General features: G+C 36.6%; 2 protein-coding genes across 4 annotated transcripts; one reads left to right on the forward strand and one right to left on the reverse strand.

The window, feature by feature from the left end:
• Positions 1-455: 455 nt before the first annotated feature.
• On the reverse strand, positions 456-11,329 carry LOC145605328 (uncharacterized). Of its 2 annotated transcripts, XM_081661364.1 has the most exons (8): positions 11,175-11,329; positions 10,885-11,004; positions 9,612-9,664; positions 9,472-9,517; positions 4,436-4,513; positions 3,960-4,076; positions 1,893-1,960; positions 456-755 (listed from the first exon to the last, which is right to left on the reverse strand). In XM_081661364.1, exons 1-8 carry the CDS (start codon positions 11,220-11,222, stop codon positions 668-670), a joined length of 618 nt encoding a protein of 205 aa, XP_081517490.1. In that variant the 5' UTR covers positions 11,223-11,329; the 3' UTR covers positions 456-667. The 2 variants fall into 2 exon arrangements, with proteins under 2 accessions (XP_081517490.1, XP_081517491.1); XM_081661365.1 differs by lacking the exons at positions 9,472-9,517; positions 9,612-9,664.
• Positions 11,330-14,915: 3,586 nt separating this feature from the next.
• On the forward strand, positions 14,916-19,300 carry LOC145604926 (O-fucosyltransferase 20-like). Of its 2 annotated transcripts, XM_081660914.1 has the most exons (6): positions 14,917-15,742; positions 15,864-16,032; positions 17,440-17,529; positions 17,620-17,903; positions 17,996-18,254; positions 18,679-19,300. In XM_081660914.1, the coding sequence occupies exons 1-6, from the start codon at positions 15,159-15,161 to the stop codon at positions 18,916-18,918; spliced, it is 1,626 nt and encodes a 541-aa protein (XP_081517040.1). In that variant the 5' UTR covers positions 14,917-15,158; the 3' UTR covers positions 18,919-19,300. The 2 variants fall into 2 exon arrangements, with proteins under 2 accessions (XP_081517039.1, XP_081517040.1); XM_081660913.1 differs by having other exon boundaries at positions 14,916-15,742; positions 17,440-17,903.
• The last annotated feature ends 1,237 nt before the right edge of the window (positions 19,301-20,537 follow it).

Genomic DNA, 20,537 nt, shown 5'->3' on the forward strand with positions numbered 1-20,537 from the left:
GGACAGAACTCTGTTTTTCTAGTTATACTCTACCAATTTTTCTTCCGTATCTTTGCTCTTATGATTGTTGTTGTTGGGTAATTGAGTACCCATCTTTTAGACTTGGAATTGTGATTGTGTAACATTCCTTTGATCATAATAAGAACATTTTGGGTGGACTACTAAAGTCCCGTGGTTTTTACTCTTCACATCGAAGAGGTTTTCCACGTAAAAATCGGGTGTCTCTTGCTTGGTTGTTTATGCTCGTTCTTTGCTTAAGTTGCTGCATTATATGTGTTGATATTGTTGGTGGTTTGTTGATCTTGGAGATAATTCATATAGCTTGGGTTAAGTGTGACCTTTAAACAAACTAGTAGCTTGTGTGTGCTTGTGGTTTGTTGTTTGGTTGATTGATTATTCCGCAAGAGGTGTGTTTATCCTCAACACTATCAAGTATCAACTGCCAAATCAATGACTGATTGGAAATTGCCAAAGTAGCTGCTTTGGGTGTGAAATAAATCCTTCAGGGAATTAACAAGCAAGTGAAAAATTGAAAGATCGATGAATGGCTTTAGGTTCTCTGCTTCATCAAATACACTCAAAAGGGCAGATCTCATTTGCCAATAGATAATGCATGATACAGCAGACCTGATATAGCATTGAATTGAATCATGGACCATTGATTGTATCATTCCTGCATATTTCTGTTAGGAGGAAGAAGAAGAGCAAGCCTACTTCTGTATCTGTCAATTCGTTGCAATCTTTCTTCTCTCAATCTGCAAAGAGGTGCAAAAGTTTTACAAAGTTTATCCAAATTTTACCGGGCATATTGCCTAAAACATTTAAACCACTGACAACTGGAAACTCTAACCAAATTAGCTTGATATATGCCCACAAAAGCAAACAAAACAGAGGGAAGAGATTTTTCTACGGTATAAGAGGAGATTAAAATTAATATCATTTTTTCAAATTCCACAAAGTTTCTCGTTGAGATAGGAGGGCTAGAGTAGTTGGCTAGCTCTTCGACTTCTAGGCGTGAGGCCAAGTGTCGAATCTCACCAAGCTCATTCTAGGAAGGATTTCCCTAAAATCACCTGTCTTACGACAAGCCTTCTCCTTGTCATTTGAAAAAAAAAAAAGGTTTCTCATTAATTAGGTCACTGTTTTTGTCGCTGAAAAAACTGTTCAAATTTCTATTTCTAATACGGGAACAAAAGTTACAATCTAGTCTAACTAAAAGGAAGAACAATTGATTATAGTTATGAAATGATAAAAGGATCAATTGAAAAATGGAAAATGGGAGTTAAAATACTTCTTTAAACAATGAAGCTATCTAGAATCTCTTCACGGTTGTAGTTGTGGTTTTTTCTTTCTTTTTTTTTTTTTTTTCTTTTTTTTAAAATGCTGGATTACAGTGTGAGGCGGTGGTGATCAGTGTTTTAAGTGGTGGCGATGGTAGGCAGGAAGATGGTCGTGGGCTCGTGGTTGCCTGGCTGGTACATGTAGTCATGAAGCTGTGATGAGGTTGGAGAGGGGTGGAAAGTGGGGGTGGTTGGCAGGTACAACAGGGCGGTGGTTGGTGTTGTTACATTAATTATTAAGTTGGCTGGGTTAGTGGGGCTATTCTAGTTATTTGGATTTTAATTATGTCTGTTGGGGTGGTCGGGTTGTTTTTATCTATTGGTTTATGAAAGGGATAATTTAGAAAATAGATGTCTAAGATTTCAGAATGTTTCAGTCCTGCAATTATTTTAAGACGTCCAATGACAATAAGTGTTGCAATAATCTAGAAATCGAGAAAGCATGTGATTCAGAGATGGCATTTGATGCAGAAAGTCCACTTGAGTTTTCAATCATGGCTAATAAATAAACCATTTAAGCGACACAAAATCACGAGGGATATCCGGATATACCTAGCTCGAATTCTTTTAGCTCGCTTAATATGCCTGGTTAGCAGCACTTCAGCACATGGAATCTCAACCTGCATGCAGAAAGAGGGAATTAGGATGAACACTCCTGAAAAATGTCACAACATGACAATCTTCTTATCCAGTTCGTTTTTAATAATAAAATAAAATTTATTTTGAAAAATTAATAAAGAAAAGAAACCAAGGAAAGAAAATAAACAGGCTCTAAACATAGAAGCCCCTCCCCTCATATTATACTACCTCCGTTAATTATTATGTGCAACTTTGGAATATTTTATATCTCACAAATAATACCCCAAAGTTGCACATAATAATTAACGGAGGAAGTAATAAAAAAATAAAATAAAATAAAAAATAGAAAACCACTACAGGTTGAGTAGCCAGGCCAAATCCACTTGTCTTTTATTCCATTCCCAATCATAACAGAGTAGTTCCAACGAGACCCATCCTCAAACCAAAAATAGTTGTTGTTAGCATAATAATGGACTAGACACAACCCAATGCCCAAAAGACTCACATCACAGACTTAACTCAGCTACTTAGGTCCTACACAACTAGTAGTCGCCAGTCGGACAACAGAGCACAGAGAAAGTAATCAGCAACTCCAGACAGTAGAGAGGAACCATCAAGCAATTTTACTATAACAACAATACCAGAGCTTAATTTCAATACAGTGGGGTCAGTTTCATGAACAAAGATTTTACCTCCAGTGATCATCGACATAGATCCTCTCCTATTCCCCTTTAATCAAGTGCAATTGTCATAGAATAGGAATAATATTCAATAAAATATAAATCACTATGATAAAACAAAAAAAGAAAGTGTAAAGAAACCGATAGATTGTTTTATTATTGATGCAAGTAAATAACAAGGGAGTTAATAAAACCAAGGCCTCAAAGTAGCTAATTGATCTACAAGGACAAAAGAAAAAATTACTGAATATTTCAGAAACTGTCCTCTTTATATTAAGACAACCGGTCCAATCTGTTGGCCTGAATAGACTCACATGGCCTGAAAAACCCGCATATTTGACCCAACCTTGGCCCAATCTGGCCATATGATCAGCTCTAAACTAACCTATTATTCATTAAATCCTTCCAACTTCATGGGCAAGGCAATAACAGGATTCCTAACAACACCAATCCGAATTCCCCAAATGGTCATTCTGCTTATGTCTCCCACACGTTAACTGTATTGGAAGTCTGTAGTAGTGTAGTAAGTAGGTTGATGAACTTAAACCAAATTTCTTCTGATCATATTTAACTCCCTCCATCCAAGACTTATAAAGCCTCCTTACTCTCCACTTTCCTTTATTGTTCAACTCCACCTAATACATTGACTGATTGACTCACCTCACACCTCCAATAAAAAAATCCCAATCTGCTGTTCCTTCAGATGGAAGCTTTCACTGTTACTTACTATCCGATTAACAGAGCTAGAGAATTCCTCAAACCCCAAATTTAAACGTCATCATTTCCACCATCTTCAATTCTCTCTCTCTCTCTTTTGCCCCTTATTTCACACCTCCACACTACTAACACTAGCTAAAAATGGATGGTCACCCCATAGTTCTTTCCAAGTTTTCTGAATTATCTCAGTATTAAAACTCAAGGTGCCTACTAGAGATATTCCAACTCTATTAAATATAATAGAATGCTACAGTCACGTCAAAAACAGAAATGAATTAATTCTACACACTACAATACTAAATCATCTTGAGTAATCTAATGTTATTCAAGATCTATCATGGATACTCATACAATATCCAAATCATATGATAAATTCTTCAACAACATCCAAAACTCGTCATGAATGCTCTAAAGGCATCCAAAAATAGCTACTGATTAGCTTGCTAACTGAATTGTACTTACCAACATATAATGAAAACTGTAGTTATTATCTTGCACAAAAGAAAACTGTACAAATATATCAATATGACAGGTATTGGAAGATAGAATGCAAGACTACACCTATGCAATTTCAAAATTCACAAAAATATTTAAGATAACAGGTAGGCAGTAGTAATAATATTATAGTCCAAGAAGAACCGACCTCATCAACTTCTGATTCATCATCTCTATCCTTTCTCTTAGGCGAGGAAGATTCATACAGATGCAGAGGCACAGGCAAGGGCTTTGGAAGAGACTTTGAAACATCACCATATTGTGGCTGCAAGTATTAAAACAATTTAGTAAAAGGAGATGGAGAAATATAGATGAACTATAAACAAGAAAACAGCATACAAAATCTTCAGTACTTCAAAATCCAACAAAATACTCCACAGCCAAGGATTGATAGAGATTGTATCTACTAGCTATTTGGCATATGCTAATAACAACCTCCCTTAACTTAATCCATAGGACTAAAATATGCTTTTGATCAAACAATCAATTGCTTAGAGATACATAGATAAATGGGAATCAGGTGCATATGCTCTGCACAGATTAAAAAAGGTCCACAGAGCAAACTTATTATACACTCAATGAAAAGAACAGTATAAATGAGTAATATGACCAACGTTTGCGTACTTGATTATCTTTTACGTATCCATTTCTCAACCATGATCGACAGAGCGCATATAATGAAGCCTCATCTGAAATCTTGACCTACAAAAGGTAGCCAAAACAGCCTTAGTATAGTACAATTGCACAGGAAAATGTCCTGACCAAGATTTTCAGAAAATTAGAAAGTAGAGGCTACGACATCTGACAGACTTATCTAGACAATTATTCCCATGACCCCCTGTACAGCAATAACAGCAACAAAATTTGAAAACATTTCTAAAAGAGTGCTAGCGGGATATAAAAAGAGAGTAAATACATATAATATATTTGAAAGAGCCTTAACAAAGGAAATAAATAGTTTGAAAAACAAAAGAGTTTAGGTACAAAATTAACAAGTATATAATAATATAGATACATAAGTACACACATTAAGTCATGACATGCCCTCGACATGCATTTTCTCCCTCTACTCCACCCTATACAACATCATATTGCCCTCAATTCCCAAAAAAACCATATCACTATAAATCACCCCCTTCCAAGTTTTCTCAAGTCTTCCTCAACCCTTAACAATCCCATCATTTTGTTACTCTTCAAGCCTCCTTATTGGAGCTTCGCTTGACCTCCATCTTACATGGCCAAACCACTTTAGGTGGTTCTCCCTCATCTTGTTCTCAATAGATGTAACTTGTACCTTCTTCCTAATCATCTCATTCCTCAACAAATCTTTTCTTGTATGGCCACACATCCAGCACAGCATACGAGTCTCTTCCACATGACCCACATTCATCTTATGAAAGTGACAATGCTTCACAACCCAACTTTCCGTACAAAATACAATGCAAGCATGATTATCATACAGTGAATTTACCCTTCAAATTGATATGCCAAAATCACCAAAAAACCCTGTATCACTCTTCCACTTCAAGCAACTTGCTTTAATTAGCAGATCAAAGAAATCAAAACCATCAACAATCCTCCCACTTAAGGTGATTTGCCCCTAGCTCCCTAATTCTAACTCAGCTAAACTTTACATTTCAAATATACCATCTTACTTATGCTAGCCTTAAGCCTTAGGTACATGTCCTTAATGCTGAAATATAATCCTAAATATAATAGGACTAATAATAACTATTCCTAGCTGCAAAAGACTGCGCAAACTGATAAACATCCTTTAATCTTGATGTATAGACTCAACACAAACTTTTAAATAAAACGGATGTTCAGTAAATTATTGAACATCCATTATAAAGTGGCAATAAAATGTGCAAAAGTTACACTTAAACGCACAAAAGTTACCCTGACATATATAAGTGTTATTTATGCTTCATTGATAAATTTGACAAAAACTCCGCCAGTGGGTTTCCCGCTGCCAGTCCCAAGCCTGGATAAAGGAGGAGGGTTACGGTAGGCCAGTGACAGCCAGTATAAAACTTCGTCACATCCCATGACATGAGCCAAACAGATATTTTCGTGGGGGCGTTCCCTACTCAGCGACGCGCTGCACTTCCTAGACCCGGGTGTAGTGATAAGTATGCAAGGGTTGCTAGGTCGTCGCCCAGAAGCGACGCGCCACATTGCCCGAGTGTGGTGTCAAATGAGCAAGGGCGTGCCATTGGGGCGTTCCCTACTGAGCGACGCGCTGCACTTCCCAGACCCGGGTGCAGTGATAAGTATGTAAGGGTTGCTAGGTCGTCGCCCAGAAGCGACGCGCCATATTGCCCAATTGTGGTGTCAAATAATCAAGGACTTGGAGTTGGGATCAGGAGGGAGCGTGGGAGAAAAGAATTTAGTTTGCGGATTGGTTCTTGGAATGTGGGGTCTCTTACGGGAAAATCAGCAGAATTGGTAGAAGTAATGAAAAGACGACGCGTGAACATCATGTGCCTCCAAGAGACAAGATGGACAGGAGAAGGAGCTCGAGGCTTGGTTTTGGGGTATAAGGTATGGTATGTTGGGCAAGAAACGAGCCACAGAACAAGGAATGGTGGAGCTAGGAACGGAGTTGGTGTGGTTCTCGATGAGAGGTTGGCAAAAGAGGTGATCGAGGTCTATCGGAAGAACGATAGGTTGATAAGGCTGAAGTTGCTATGTGGCAAGGAGATTGTGAATGTTATCAGTGCTTATGCTCCCCAAGTGGGTTTAGATGCAGAAGAGAAACGACAATTTTGGGAGGACCTAGACGAGGTGGTGCAGGGTGTCCACCACTCAGAGAAGTTATATATTGGAGGGGATCTAAATGGGCACGTTGGGGCGAGCCGAGATGGCTATGAGAGTGTCCATGGAGGCTTTGGGTATGGGCAGAGGGACGCCGGTGGTGAAGCTATTATGGATTTTGCCCAATCATATGATTTAATTTTGGCTAATACTTGGTTTAAGAAGAGGGATTCACACTTGATAACTTTTCGGAATGGAGCAAATGCAACTCAAATAGACTTCCTGCTCACAAGGAGCATAGATAGACAAAGTTGCATAAACTGTAAGGTTATCCCAGGGAGAGTGTGGTCACCCAACACCGGCTATTGGTAATGACTATTCGTCTGAAAGAGAAGGCGAAGAAAAAAGTTAGACAAGAAGAACCAAGGATAAGATGGTGGACCCTAAGGGATGCAAAAGCTAAGGTTTTTACAGAAAAGGTAATTGAAGAAGCGGATTGGGATGGAGAGGTGGATCCGGACATGACCTGGTTACGAATGAAGAACTGTTTCCTAAGAGTGGCCAAAGAGGTCTTAGGGGAAGTAAGGGGAAGAACTTCGGTACAGAGAGATACTTCGTGGTGGAATGAAGAGGTGAAAGCAGTAATTAAGCAAAAAAGGGAATGCTATCAAGCCTTAGGAAAATGTAGGAGTGATGAAACCTTTGCAGCGTATAAGGAGGCTAAGAGTAAGGCAAAGGCAGCTGTTCGCCAAGCAAAAGAAAAGGCATATCAGGAGGTTTATGAAAAGCTTGATTCCAAGGAGGGAGAAAGGATCATTTATAAGATGGCAAAGAGAAGACAAGAGGCAAGGAAGGATATTGGCATGGTGAAGTGTGTCAAAGATAAGAACCAAATGGTCCTAGTGCAAGAGGAGGGCATCAAGGACAGGTGGAAGGGGTACTTCGATGAATTATTTAATGGAAGTAATGGAGTTGTGATAGGAGATACCTCTATGAGTGATGAAGAAATCAACATGGAGTATGTGCGAAGGATTAGGAGAGTAGAGGTGGAGATTGCACTGAGGAAGATGAAACCTAAGAAGGCGGTTGGCCCTGATGGGGTACCGATAGAGGTGTGGAGGTGTTTGGGTAAGATTGGTATTGATTGGTTAACAAACCTTTTCAACAAGATATGGACGGCTACAAGGATCCCACAAGATTGGAGGAAGAGCACCTTGGTCCCGGTTTATAAAAACAAAGGAGACGCTCAAGATTGTTCTAACTATCGAGGAATTAAGCTTATGAGCCATACTATGAAGTTGTGGGAAAGGGTGATTGAACAAAGGTTGAGGGCATGCACAAGCATTTCAGATAACCAATTTGGTTTTATGCCTGGGAGATCTACTATGGAGGCAATCCATTTGATAAGACAAATGATGGAGTTTTATAGGGTAAAGAAGAAAGATCTTCATATGGTCTTTATTGATTTAGAGAAGGCATATGACAAGGTGCCAAGAGAGATACTTTGGTGGGCAATGTTGAAGAAAGGTATCCCACGAAGGTATGTAGACCTAGTTAAGGATATGTATCGGGATGTGTCAACAAATGTGAGGACATGCGGAGGGTTGACAAAAGATTTCCCTATTACAATCGGATTGCATCAAGGGTCTGCATTAAGCCCTTTTCTTTTTGCAACGGTTCTAGACGAATTAACTAGACCAATTCAAGATGAGGTTCCATGGTGTATGCTGTTCGCAGATGATATCGTTTTGGTGGATGAGACTAAGGATGGGGTTAATGTCAAGTTGGAGCAATGGAGGCAAAGGTTGGAATCTAGAGGGTTTAAGCTAAGTCGGAGTAAGACTGAATATTTGGTATGTCGTTTTGGCACTCAGAGGGGGACAAGCAATGAAGTGGTGAGTTTGGATGGAAAGGATTTGACCATGAGTGAATGTTTTAAGTACCTAGGGTCGATCATCCAGAAGAATGGTGACATTGATCAAGACGTGACCCACAGGATTAAGTCAGGGTGGCTTAAATGGAGAGCGGCCACGGGAGTGCTATGCGACCGCAGCATTCCCTTAAAGTTGAAGGGAAAATTCTACAGGACTGCCATAAGACCAGTGTTGCTCTATGGTACAGAATGTTGGGCTTCTAAGAAAGAGCATATTAAAAAGATGGAGGTTACGGAAATGCGCATGTTAAGGTGGATGTGTGGAAACACTTTAAGAGATAGAATCAGAAATGAGGTTATTCGCAAGAAAGTAGGTGTGGCGGGCATTGTAGATAAATTAAGGGAAAATCGTCTGCGTTGGTTTGGACATGTAAGACGGAGACCCGAGGGTGCACCGGTGCGAAGAGTGGAAGAGTGGGACCATGGAGGGATTAAACGAGGAAGAGGGAGACCAAAGATGACTTGGTTGGAAGGAGTGAGGAAGGATATGAAGTGCATGGATTTACGTGAGGATGAAGTTTTGGATCGTAAGGGATGGAGGAGAAAGATTTATGTTGATGACTACACGGAATAATCAAATTTGGTTCATGTTAGCCGACCCCACTTTTGGGATTAAGGCTTTGATTGATTGATTGATTGATTGATAAATTTGACAAAAGTAACACTAAATTTGACAAAAGTAACACTAAATCTGACAAAAGTGTACCCGATGTACAGTAAATTACTGAAAAGTGGGTGTATACAAAAGTTTTCCTAGACTCAAATACCTAACTGCATAAGCTAAAACGCCAAGTGGATAAGTCAAACACAAGAAACATATAATAAAAAATAAAAACCTAAACACCTTCCCCAACCTGCATTATCTGATAATAACTAACTTATTCCCACATGAAGGGTCAAAACAATTCTTTATTGTTCTGGGGCTGATTATCACATACACATCATTCATAAAAAGAACAATATACCCTACCTTTCGATCTCTAAGAGTGACCAAAGTATCATCTTTGTCTTTGTCTCTGCACAAGTCAAAGCATTAATCATAACTACCGGTCTACAACCTTAAAACTAAAGCTCACACGAGCAAAGAGCTAGGCTAGAAGAGATTCTCACATAGGATTTTTAGGAGCATCATTATGAGGAGCAGAGTTGGAAAATGAACCAGCCTGAACAAAATAAGTTTTTGATAAGAATTTATAAAAAAAATAATAAAAAAAGAAAGAAAGAAAGAAAAAAGACGACGAGTTAAATAGAAGCATTCAAATGCAATAATGCAAAGCACATTAATCATAGAATACAAAGTAACAAAAGAGCACGAGAACTTAATTCTGCAAGGCACATCTACCATAAACCACCAAATAACCACCTCTCGGTTGGCAGAAATGCCAAGGCCCTCGAGTATGGAAATTTCAAAGCAACTTTATCATAAGCAACCAAGACAAGGTTGTCCCATGATAAGAAAAATAAGACAGGGAAAAAAAGAACAAATTAAAAAAGTTTGGTCAGTCCTCAATAAGCAATGCATAGTTTGTTACTTTCAAGTCTTATCTCAAGCACAACCTGAGACTATTGATGTGCAATTGCAATGTAGCTTACTTAGAAATAACTCAACCTACACTCCTACACTTGGGCCAGCTAATTTTGACTTTTGAGCATATCATTGAACTCCCTCCATCCTAATTAATTGCAAAGAGTTTTAGGAGATATATTGTTTGTTGGCTTATCGATTTTATATTAATCAAAAAGTAGATGCAATGGAATATAGTGGAGGGATTTTATAATTGAATGAGACGGATTCTGAGACCCTAACTTTAGGTAATCGCAAGAGAGAGGTAATAAGATACTGGTAAGTCCATGACCTTAGAGGAAATGGGACAAAGAAATCGGAATGGGCGTAAATGGAAAGTCTGATAATTAGATTGGGACTGAAAGAGCATAAAAGAACTTATTGAAACTCTTTCATTTTGCTGTAATACCCGAAAAATGTTCCATAATCTTATGAGTCATATTGAGAGTGTTAGAATTTTCCTTGAATTTAATTATCTTTTTCACATCCATTACAACAACCTTCAAAATTTCATGCAGATTTTTGTGCAAATACCACATGGAAGGAAACCCTAGATGCACTACTTTTGCAACTAAACCGAACCGTTCAGGATCATTAAATCACACTCTTAACGGGGCGAATGAGACAACGCAATTATGTAACAGCACCAACAAAATTTAGCCAGGAAAGACACAAACTCCACCCAAATCAAAAGGGATGACTTGATAAAATCACTAAAATACCCAAGTAAAAAAGCAGCAACATAGATTCACTAGACAAATCATATATCTTAGCAATTAAGAAAATCCAACAATAAACATAAAAAAGGAACAAATGAACCTTTGATTGAGGAAAATTGTTTCCTTTAGCAGTAGCAGGGATTGGAACAGATGACATATGAGCATCAGAAGGATGCAAATTAGGGCCGCGTACAAACATAAAAGGATTATAAACAAAATCCTGCAACAAATCAGCAACCAATTTTGATTTAATTATCAAATTAGGCACAAAATCACATAGAATTCTTCTAGCAAAATTGATTTAATTACCAACAATTCATCATAGAAGAACCCTAAATTGACAATACTGAAAATAAAATCATGATCATTAAAAAAAAATGAGCATCTTACCTCAGAAGTTTTATCAATGGAGGAGAGAAAGCTAGGAAGGCGGTTCATTGTAGAACTCGTATACGCGCTTCAAAAGAAGGGATTCTAAAAAATTTCCTCCTCAATAAGAAGAATTTAAAATATTCTGTTTTTTTTCAAAAAAAAAATTCAAAATACATGCTCTCTCCGTTTTTAAATACTTGCTCAATTTCTCTCTACGTAAAGTTTTAGGAGAAAATAATAATATATGGATGTAGTGGGGTCGGTGGAAAAATAAAAAATTGTAAAAAGTAAAAGTAGTGGAGAAATTGGAGGAGATAGAATATGCAATTAATAAAAGGAAAAATTGCCCGGAATAATCCAACCTTTGGGCCGTCCGCTAAAAATAATCCCACCTTTGGATTATTTTTAAATAATCCCACCTTTGTCCTCAATCCGCTCAATTTGGTCCCAACCGGTCATTTAACTTGTTATACCAAGTTACTTGACACGTGTCAGCTTGTGAGTAGTCAAATATAAAAAGTTAAACTAAAAAAAATTAAAAGTTAAAAAAAAAAAAAAAGCTTTAAAAAAATAAAAAATTAAATAATAAAAAAAAAACTCAGACCCAGCCCACAGCTCTGCCGCCACCGCTGGGAGGCTCCTGCGCAGCAACCACCCATCTCCTCCATCCCATTTCCGGCCTCCTCCCCCTCCCCACCACATTTTCCGGCATCTTTCACCTTCCTATGTCCCTGTTCCGGCCCCCTCCCCTGCTCTTCAACCCGAATTCGACCCAATTCCCTCTCCCGTCGATTTCAACCCAATCCCCTCCCCCGTCGCATTTCCCGGCCTCCTCCCCTTACCCTCGCCCTGATTTCGACCCCCTCCCCTTCCCTCGTCCCATTCCAGCCCCCTCCCCTTCCAAAGCATCAAATTCGACCATCAACATCAAATTCGGCCTTCACCATCAATTTCGGCATCACCAATTGTTATGGGAATTATTGTTTCAGCTTCACCATCAATTTAAAGACGCGGACGGAGGTAGGTGGAGAAGCGGCGACCGCCGACCGACTTGGATCTGGGAGCGACGAAGGTCTGGGTCTAGGCCGATGGTGGCGGCGTAGAGGTGGCTGGGGCTGGTGGTGGTTGTTTGAATTTTTAATAATTTATTAAAATAATTAATTAATGTCAATTACTCCAATAATGATCTTTAAAAAAATTAAATTAAAACTTATTTTTTTTACTAATCACGTAGAGACACGTGTAAATTAAACTTAATTAATAAAAAATAAAAAAAAACTTACTCAACCGGTAGCAGGTCACTTGGGACCGATTTGAGCGGATTGAGGATAAAGGTGGGATTATTTAAAAATAATCCAAAGGTGGGATTATTTTTGGCGGACGGCCCAAAGGTGGGATTATTCCGGGCAATTTTTCCTTAATAAAATATTAAAATATGATATTTGTTAGGTTCACTAGGTGAGAGAAATAAAGTAAATATTGTAAAACTTTCCAAGTAAAGGAATGGAGCAAGTATTTAAAAACGGCCGGAAAAGAAGTGGAGCAAGTATTTAAAAACGGAGGGAGTAGAAAGAAAGAAAGTACTCCGTATGAGTTATGATTGTATGTTTGGTACAAGAAGTTCATATAATTATTTTATAATTTCTCTAAACTAATTTCAAGTTGTACATATAAAAAGAAGTTTTCCATAATGTTGTTATAAAAACTTAAGTACTCCCTTCGTGTTTACTTTTTTCAGATATTTTTCACAATTTTATAATGCAGTATTGTATAATTAAAATTAAAAGTGAAACTACTTAACACAAAATATACACTTGTATATATATATATATATATATATATATATATATATATATATATAAAAAGCACAATGATTAGAAATATTAGAACTAATAATAATAATAATAATAATAATAATAATAGTAACAACAACATTAATACGTGATGATGATGATAATAATAATAATAATAATAATAATATAAATAATTATGTTAGTACTAATAATATATTTATATCCCACATTACTACATAGTTGAATTTTGTGATATATATTACACGTGTTTTAGAAGGTTCTTAACTAAACTATTTGCACACGAATTAAGGCAACTAAACAGAGCTAGAGTTGATGTGCTCAATAGACCTGATAAAATTGACCCATACATGATTATCTAACTCAACCTTGAAATTACTTGACTTAATTTTGATCTAATTTAGACTATATCTAATCGAACCGAACTAACTTGATAATCAATATTTTTTATGCATGATGAATATTTTTAGTAAATAAATATTTTATCAACAAAATAAAAAAATGACCTAAACCTTAAATCAACTCGAACATATCCTATCGAATTGACTCATTCTAGATAACCTAATTTCCAACTCTTGTAGTGAATGAGTGTAAGATTTAGATGAATAAAGTAAGAGAAGATGGGTGAAAAGGCCTAAAAACATTTTATGAGGATATGGCAGAACAATTTAATAAAATGGAAACAAAGGTGTATACTAAGATCATCCTTGATAGTTGTGATGATCAGATGCTTGCTTGCAACTTTTAGAAATCTTGAGTCAACTATTAGGTTGATGATTATGGGAAACTAGCTTAAAAAACAAGAAAGAATAGTAGTCAATCATTTATTAACAAGCGATCATGATCCATTTAGATAGTAATCAAGTAGATTTCTATTGAGATACAAATGGAGTAGCTAATAATGAAATCATAACTTCAAATTTCATGTAAAATTATAAACCTAATTTAACAATTGATTAACTTGTCATTAAAGATACTATAATTTAATTAAAGATAATCGTCACTTATATGTCTCGTACTCTATCTAAATTCAAATATTATACTTCCTTCGTTTTTTAAAGTATATCACTTTCTAAGGGCTTGTTCTAATTGACTGAATTGAGCTGGATATTTTATGAGAGAAGGAAATTAAGGTAAGAATAGAACTGAAATGAACTTATTAGAGTTGAATTAAACTGAACTGAACTGAACTTAACTTATTAGAGCTGAATTGAACTGAACTTATTAGAGCTGAACTGAACTAAACTGAAAATAATATGAAGAGAACAGACCCTAAATTGATTGTTATTATTTGAGTGCATCACTTTCTAAACCGGTCGTTTATATTTTACTCAGTTGATCTCACTTCTTAAAGCTCAATATAAAGCAAGCTGATACACTTAAAAAAGAACATCGCGCATTATGTGGGGTTGCTAACCGTGTGGCCAATTGACACACATCAAAACACCGTTCGGGTAACCCTTAAACAAGTAACTCACTAACTCATGACTGAGAAGCTCCTGACCGATTGAGTAACCTCTGAACAAGTAACTCCTGACAGAGTAACCCCAATAACCCTGACCTCACAATATCACTAGTAACATACTAAACTATGTGAAAAAAGAAATGGATAAAGTAAGTCGAAATAAAAGGAACACTTTATTAAACCATCCTAAGCAAACAAATAATAATAATGATCAACCAAAACTCACTCCCAATAATGCATTGGTTCATTAGTTGTGACATTATAATATAGACAAGAATAAAGCAAAACTTAAAATGAAAGACACAAAATGATGGGGACAACCCCCCCACTTTCCCCCCCAGTTATTAGGCCATACCATATGTAATGTTATATCAGTCCACTTTTATTCACTACTCTTACTGGGGACGCGTATAACTTGCTCTATCCATCTTCTCTGTGTTCCCGCCGCCAGCTTTCCCTTTTTTTTTTTTGTATTCTTCTCTCTTTCTTCTCTGTTTCCAGCTTGGATATTACACTATTTCTAAATTATTACCATTTTTTTTTTTTAATAATACTCAATTTGTTCAACTGAAATTGTTTCCATTCTACTTTTTGTATTTTATATTACAAGCAAACTCAACATCTTCTTCTTTTCTAACATTGTAGCTTAAACAAGGAAGAAAATAGATAAAGTAAAGGGTAGTGGTATTGTAGAGTTAAGTTTGAACAAAGAAAGAACAAAGAAAAATGGTGAAGAACAACAAGAAGCAACTACAACACCAACAATCTTACATTGCTGTTTCATCTGAGATTATAAATTCTCTTTCTTCTTCTTCGTTACAATCTCTTCTTGTATCCCATCATCAACCCCAGATTAAAAGGTGTTCAAATAAGCCAAGAAAATGGGTTAAAAACCCAATGTTTTTGCTGATTTTTACTATCTTCTTGTTGGGGTTTTTGGGTATGGTTACAATTTACTTCCTGAATCTCCCAAATGCGTGTAATCAGCCTCAGTTGCGAGACGAGGAAGTATTAGAGTTTGAAAGTAAGATGACAATATTGCCAAATAAAGTCAATTCGAGTGAGGATTTCTGGAATCAGACTAATGGGTTCGGACTCGGGTATCGGCCGTGTTTGGAGTTTAGTCAAGAGTATAGACAGACGAGTGAGGAGATAGTGAAAAGCAGGACTAATTATTTGATGGTGGTTGTTAGTGGTGGGATGAATCAACAGAGGAATCAGATTGTTGATGCTGTTGTTATTGCTAGAATTCTTGGAGCTGCTCTTGTTGTGCCTGTTTTTCAAGTGAATGTTATATGGGGAGATGAAAGGTAATTTGTTTTCTACTCGTATCGTGTTGTGTTGTGTCGTGTTTTCTGGGGTTATTTGTTTTAGGGTTGCAATTGATTTTATTGATTGATTATGTGTTTGTTTGATTGGTTGGTTGTTCAGTGAGTTTTCGGATATTTTCGATTTGGAGCACTTCAAGAGGGTGCTTGCTGATGATGTAAAAATCGTTTCGTCTCTCCCATCAACGTTGTTGAGGATTAAACCAGTTGAAGAGAGTCAAACTCCCTTTCATGCCACCCCTCATTGGATCCGCCATCACTACCTTGGAAAGGTAACATACTAATATAGTAATATTACTTATTGATACTCAGCAAATTTCAATTGGATTTCTTTTAGTTGATGTTATTGTATATGAATTTAAGCATTACTTGAGTACGCGGCTTTTACATGTAACATGTTTTTGTACCATACACGAGTATGTTTCAACACTTGAATGTATAATTAGTAGTTTTGAATGAGATTATTTGTGCTATTAACAAGAGTCAATCATGAATTTTAAATATTTAATATTCACTTATGCATGTATATCTCTAATACAATCACACATTAGGATATAACTAACTATTTATTACTTGGATAAGGTTGAAATTTTAGCATTGTAAGGAATTTAAACGGACTCTTTGCGCTCTGCCCAAATTCTGTTAATTTACATGTGAGTGAGTGGTGCTCATCTTCTGATGAGTTTGCTCAAAGTTAAGGAATGGGGTGACTTATTTTGGGATATTACGTGGGGTATTTGGCTTAGGCGAAATAGATGGGTTTTTGAGAATCAGAAAAGAGGAGTGGAAGAGGTTATTCACAAGGTCATTGACCTTATCACGGAGTATGCTTTAGTTATGGAAGCGAGCAGTACTTGTGTGGTGAGCAAACAAAGCATAAGACTACCTGGGAAGCCCCTGTACCAGGCTTGCTGAAAATCAACTCCGACTTTGCTTCTATCAGTGGCTCATTTTCTGGAGTTGGAGGGGTCGTGAGGGATTCAACGGGTGATATAGTTGTTGTGGTGTGTTCGAAAATTCATGGCAGCCTTCCTGTAGCTAACTCTTGGGATCATGTTTCTTTTTCTTAGGGACATTATCCTTCTAGCTAACTCTTGTGATCACGTTTCTTTTTCTTTTGTTAAAAGGGGTGGAAATAGAGTTGCTCATGACTTAGCTCAACTAAGTAGTAGTTTCAATGAGACATGAGACTAGTGTGGCTTGAGGAGTATCCTCAAGAATTTGTAGTACTGTTTTGACAGATTTGGAGTCTTTAGCTCCGTAATAATATGAGTTGCATCCCGTCAAAAAAAAAATAAAATAAAAATGGATGCCTAGACATTTTGCTACTGCTCTATTACCATCAATAAGATCAAATTAGGACTGTAATGAAATTGACAGAAAATTCAGCAACATTTGCCTGGTTTGATTAGTTATTATAGCTCTTCCAAAGCTAAACTAAGTTGCAGCAATCATGTGGAGCCTTTAGTACTGGGCGAGCTAAAAATCATTGTCTCAGTGATACTAGTAGCCAGTAGTGGGCTAGTAGCTACAACAAATTTTCTGCTGGCAGCCTAGCATACATCTAAGTTTTCGTAATTTGTAATTTGTAATTTGCATCAGATGAGTCACATGAATCATTATTTCCATGAAAGTCTTGTATGTAATAGTAGGTGTTGTTCTGTTTGTTTTCCTTGCAGCTGAAGAAGTATAACGTTTTGTTGCTGCGTGGTCTGGACTCCAGGCTCTCTAAGGATCTCCCATCTGATCTTCAGAAGCTTCGTTGTAAGGTATCATATATGTCTTACCATGATAATCTGTTGCTGTATTATTTACTTGCAGTGAATTTGTTTCTTACCAATTTTCTTTTGCTTGCAAAGGTTGCATTTCAGGCACTCAAGTTTGCTCCTCACATTCTACAATTTGGTAACAAAATTGCTGAGAGGATGAGCAGTAAAGGCCCTTATGTTGCTCTTCATCTGCGAATGGAAAAGGATGTGTGGATAAGAACTGGATGTTCACCTGGCTTGAGCTCAGAGTACGATAACATGATAAACAATGAGAGAAAGCAGCGCCCTAAGCTTCTTACTGGCAAGTCCAACATGACCTCCCATGACAGAAAGCTTGCAGGACTTTGCCCCTTGAATGCCTTTGAGGTTGCTCGGTAAGGAATTATTTGACATTACTTTGTACTTTGATCCTTTTTTGGCACAGATGTTTTGTCTCTTACGCTTAATTCTATTATTATGCTTTCAGATTGCTCAAAGCTCTTGGTGCTCCAAAAAGTGCTAGAATATACTGGGCTGGAGGACAACCACTTGGTGGCAAAGATGCCTTGCTTCCTCTCATTAAAGAATTCCCTTACTTTTACAACAAAGAAGATCTTGCACTGCCTGGTGAACTAGAACCGTTTGCAAACAGAGCCTCGTTCATGGCTGCCATCGACTATATAGTCTGTGAGAAGAGTGATGTATTCATGGCATCTCATGGTGGAAACATGGGACATGCTCTCCAGGTACCTTCATCAACATATCTCGGATTTTTTTTTTTTAAAAAAAATTTATTTATTTATTTATAGTATGGAATTGACATGAACACTTCGGAATTAATTGTCACATGTTAGATGTCTCCTTGGCAATTTATCTCCACCACTCCATTTCACTGTAGATGACCTAATGTCTTTGGAAACCTTAATTCTACACATAATTAATCTATTTCCATCTTAGAAATGTAACATAGTCTTAAGAGAAGACTTGCCTAACTGTTGTATACCTTTACTTTCATCTTAAGAAATGTAACAATTTCTTTTTGGGCATCCGATAATGTTACATTTACAAGGTTTAGAAGATGAGGAAGTCTTCCTAAACCGAAATGCACTCATTTACAGCAACCTGTGGCTTGGATCAGTTTCTGACAATTTGGGTTATTTTTTTATACAGGGACAGAGAGCTTATGCAGGGCACAAGAAGCATATAACCCCCAATAAGAGACACATGCTGCCCTACTTCATGAATTCTTCCCTGCCTGAAACTGAGTTCAACAAAATCGTGAAGGAACTCCACCACGACTCTTTAGGGCAGCCAGATTTAAGGACAGACAAGCCAGGAAGAGATGTTACCAAGTATCCCGTCCCGGAGTGCATGTGCAATACTTCTTCACACAGTCATTCCTCTGCTTGAAAACTCACACTTAATTCGTTTCCTCATCACGTATACTTGTCAACTCTTAGGAATGGGACGTGGAATAATCACTCGAAGAGAGCTAAGCTAAGACAAATATTACAACAAGTATAACCGGATGATATTCATACTAACAAAAGCGCTCTTACACCTTAAAAGTGGAATATTTGGTGCACTTCAGTGCAAGGTTATTCCTTTATTCTTTCCATTCTTTTATAGATTTTGTTTAGCTTATACACCCAGTAACTTTGTAAATTTTTTTGTTTTATCACATCCTATACTTGTATATATGTACAGATAGCAACACAATCAAGATTACACGTTTATTTATTTCCTTTTCGATGTAGAACATGCGATAATGTAATGCAAGAATAAATATCAATATTATTATACAAAGATTGTATGTAGTAGTAGATGATTACTGCAGCATAATTCTACAAGTATTATTCAGCTAAACTTTACAGCACAAAAAATAATGGAATTCAATAATAGATACAGTAGTTAGGTTCTTATCTTTATTATTGTCCACAATTTACAATTGTATAGAAGTATGTAGTCTTAGAGAAAGTCAATAATGAAATAATGATGAATGTCTATTATGTAGAAGTAGGTGAGAACAGAATTAGAACATGGCATGTTCAATTTTCATTTCAAGTTGATTTGTATACCGGCAGATGTGCCGCTCATTTAACAAAAATAATAACCTCACTAGTTTTAGGATAAGTCAGGGTCAAACCCACATAAACTAATTGATTTAAATTAATTAAATAGACTTCTCTTAATACATATAACCAAATTTGATGATCGGAAACTATTAACAATGAGATTGATAAGAAGTAAAGACATCCAAATAAATAGGATTATGAATCCTCACTAATACGCACCAACAGAACATCTTAATTAAGAATTCCGTTAAATAACAAGTATTGGTGAAAAAACATATAAGTTTAAGCTACAGTTCAGTAAAAGGTAAGGTTACTTGACTAATATGGTTTTAGCTCACATGAGTCACATCTCATAAAATATATAGGTTAAGAGTTTGATACCCAACAAGCCCATTTATTATTACTCGTATTTTTTTTTTTACTAATTCTTTTAATCTTTCTTATTCTTTGTCATAAATTCAAATGTTAAGTTAATTTATACAAAAGCTTTAGAAATATGGCCTAATCTACATAAAATTTCAAGATCCGTCCTTGGTCCAAATCCCCATAACACTTTATAAACTCATATCTTATTATCCATCGGCTCAACAAGCACCAATAAGTGTCCGATCAATCTTATAATCCGGAAAAAAAAAAAGAAAAAAAAAACCACCACCTAAACAAAACAATCTGTAAACACATAATGAATTAATGAGACTCAAGTAAACCCAACTACGCGTTATCTAAAAAACCCTAAAGGACAGAGTACAAAGTTATAAATTATTGTAACTTCTTGTGAAATACATTAGAAATAGCGAAATTTAAACCATTGACGGGTTAGAGAATATACTTGTACCACTACGATATACGAAGTACACTCTTTGTCTCATAATGTCTCCCCAATTTTCTTTTACTCCATCTTTTAAGTTTAATTTTTTTTTAAAGGAAATTTTAAGTTTACCTTATTACTCAGTA

Source organism: Chenopodium album, chromosome 22, assembly GCF_948465745.1.
Source record: "Chenopodium album chromosome 22, dcCheAlbu1.1, whole genome shotgun sequence".
Lineage (NCBI taxonomy): Eukaryota > Viridiplantae > Streptophyta > Magnoliopsida > Caryophyllales > Amaranthaceae > Chenopodium > Chenopodium album.

Bases quoted from the DNA above. Each gene is read 5' to 3' on its own strand.
- LOC145605328 (XM_081661364.1), bottom strand. From the start codon at position 11,222: ATGAACCGCCTTCCTAGCTTTCTCTCCTCCATTGATAAAACTTCTGAG. The intron at 9,665-10,884 runs GTTCATTTGTTC...TATTTTGTTCAG, and splicing joins ACAATTTTCCTCAATCAAAG to GCTGGTTCATTTTCCAACTC. The intron at 756-1,892 runs GTATATCCGGAT...ACCTCTTTGCAG, and splicing joins GCTAAAAGAATTCGAGCTAG to ATTGAGAGAAGAAAGATTGC.
- LOC145604926 (XM_081660913.1), top strand. From the start codon at position 15,159: ATGGTGAAGAACAACAAGAAGCAACTACAACACCAACAATCTTACATT. The intron at 15,743-15,863 runs GTAATTTGTTTT...TTGGTTGTTCAG, and splicing joins GTTATATGGGGAGATGAAAG to TGAGTTTTCGGATATTTTCG. The intron at 17,904-17,995 runs GTAAGGAATTAT...TTATGCTTTCAG, and splicing joins AATGCCTTTGAGGTTGCTCG to ATTGCTCAAAGCTCTTGGTG.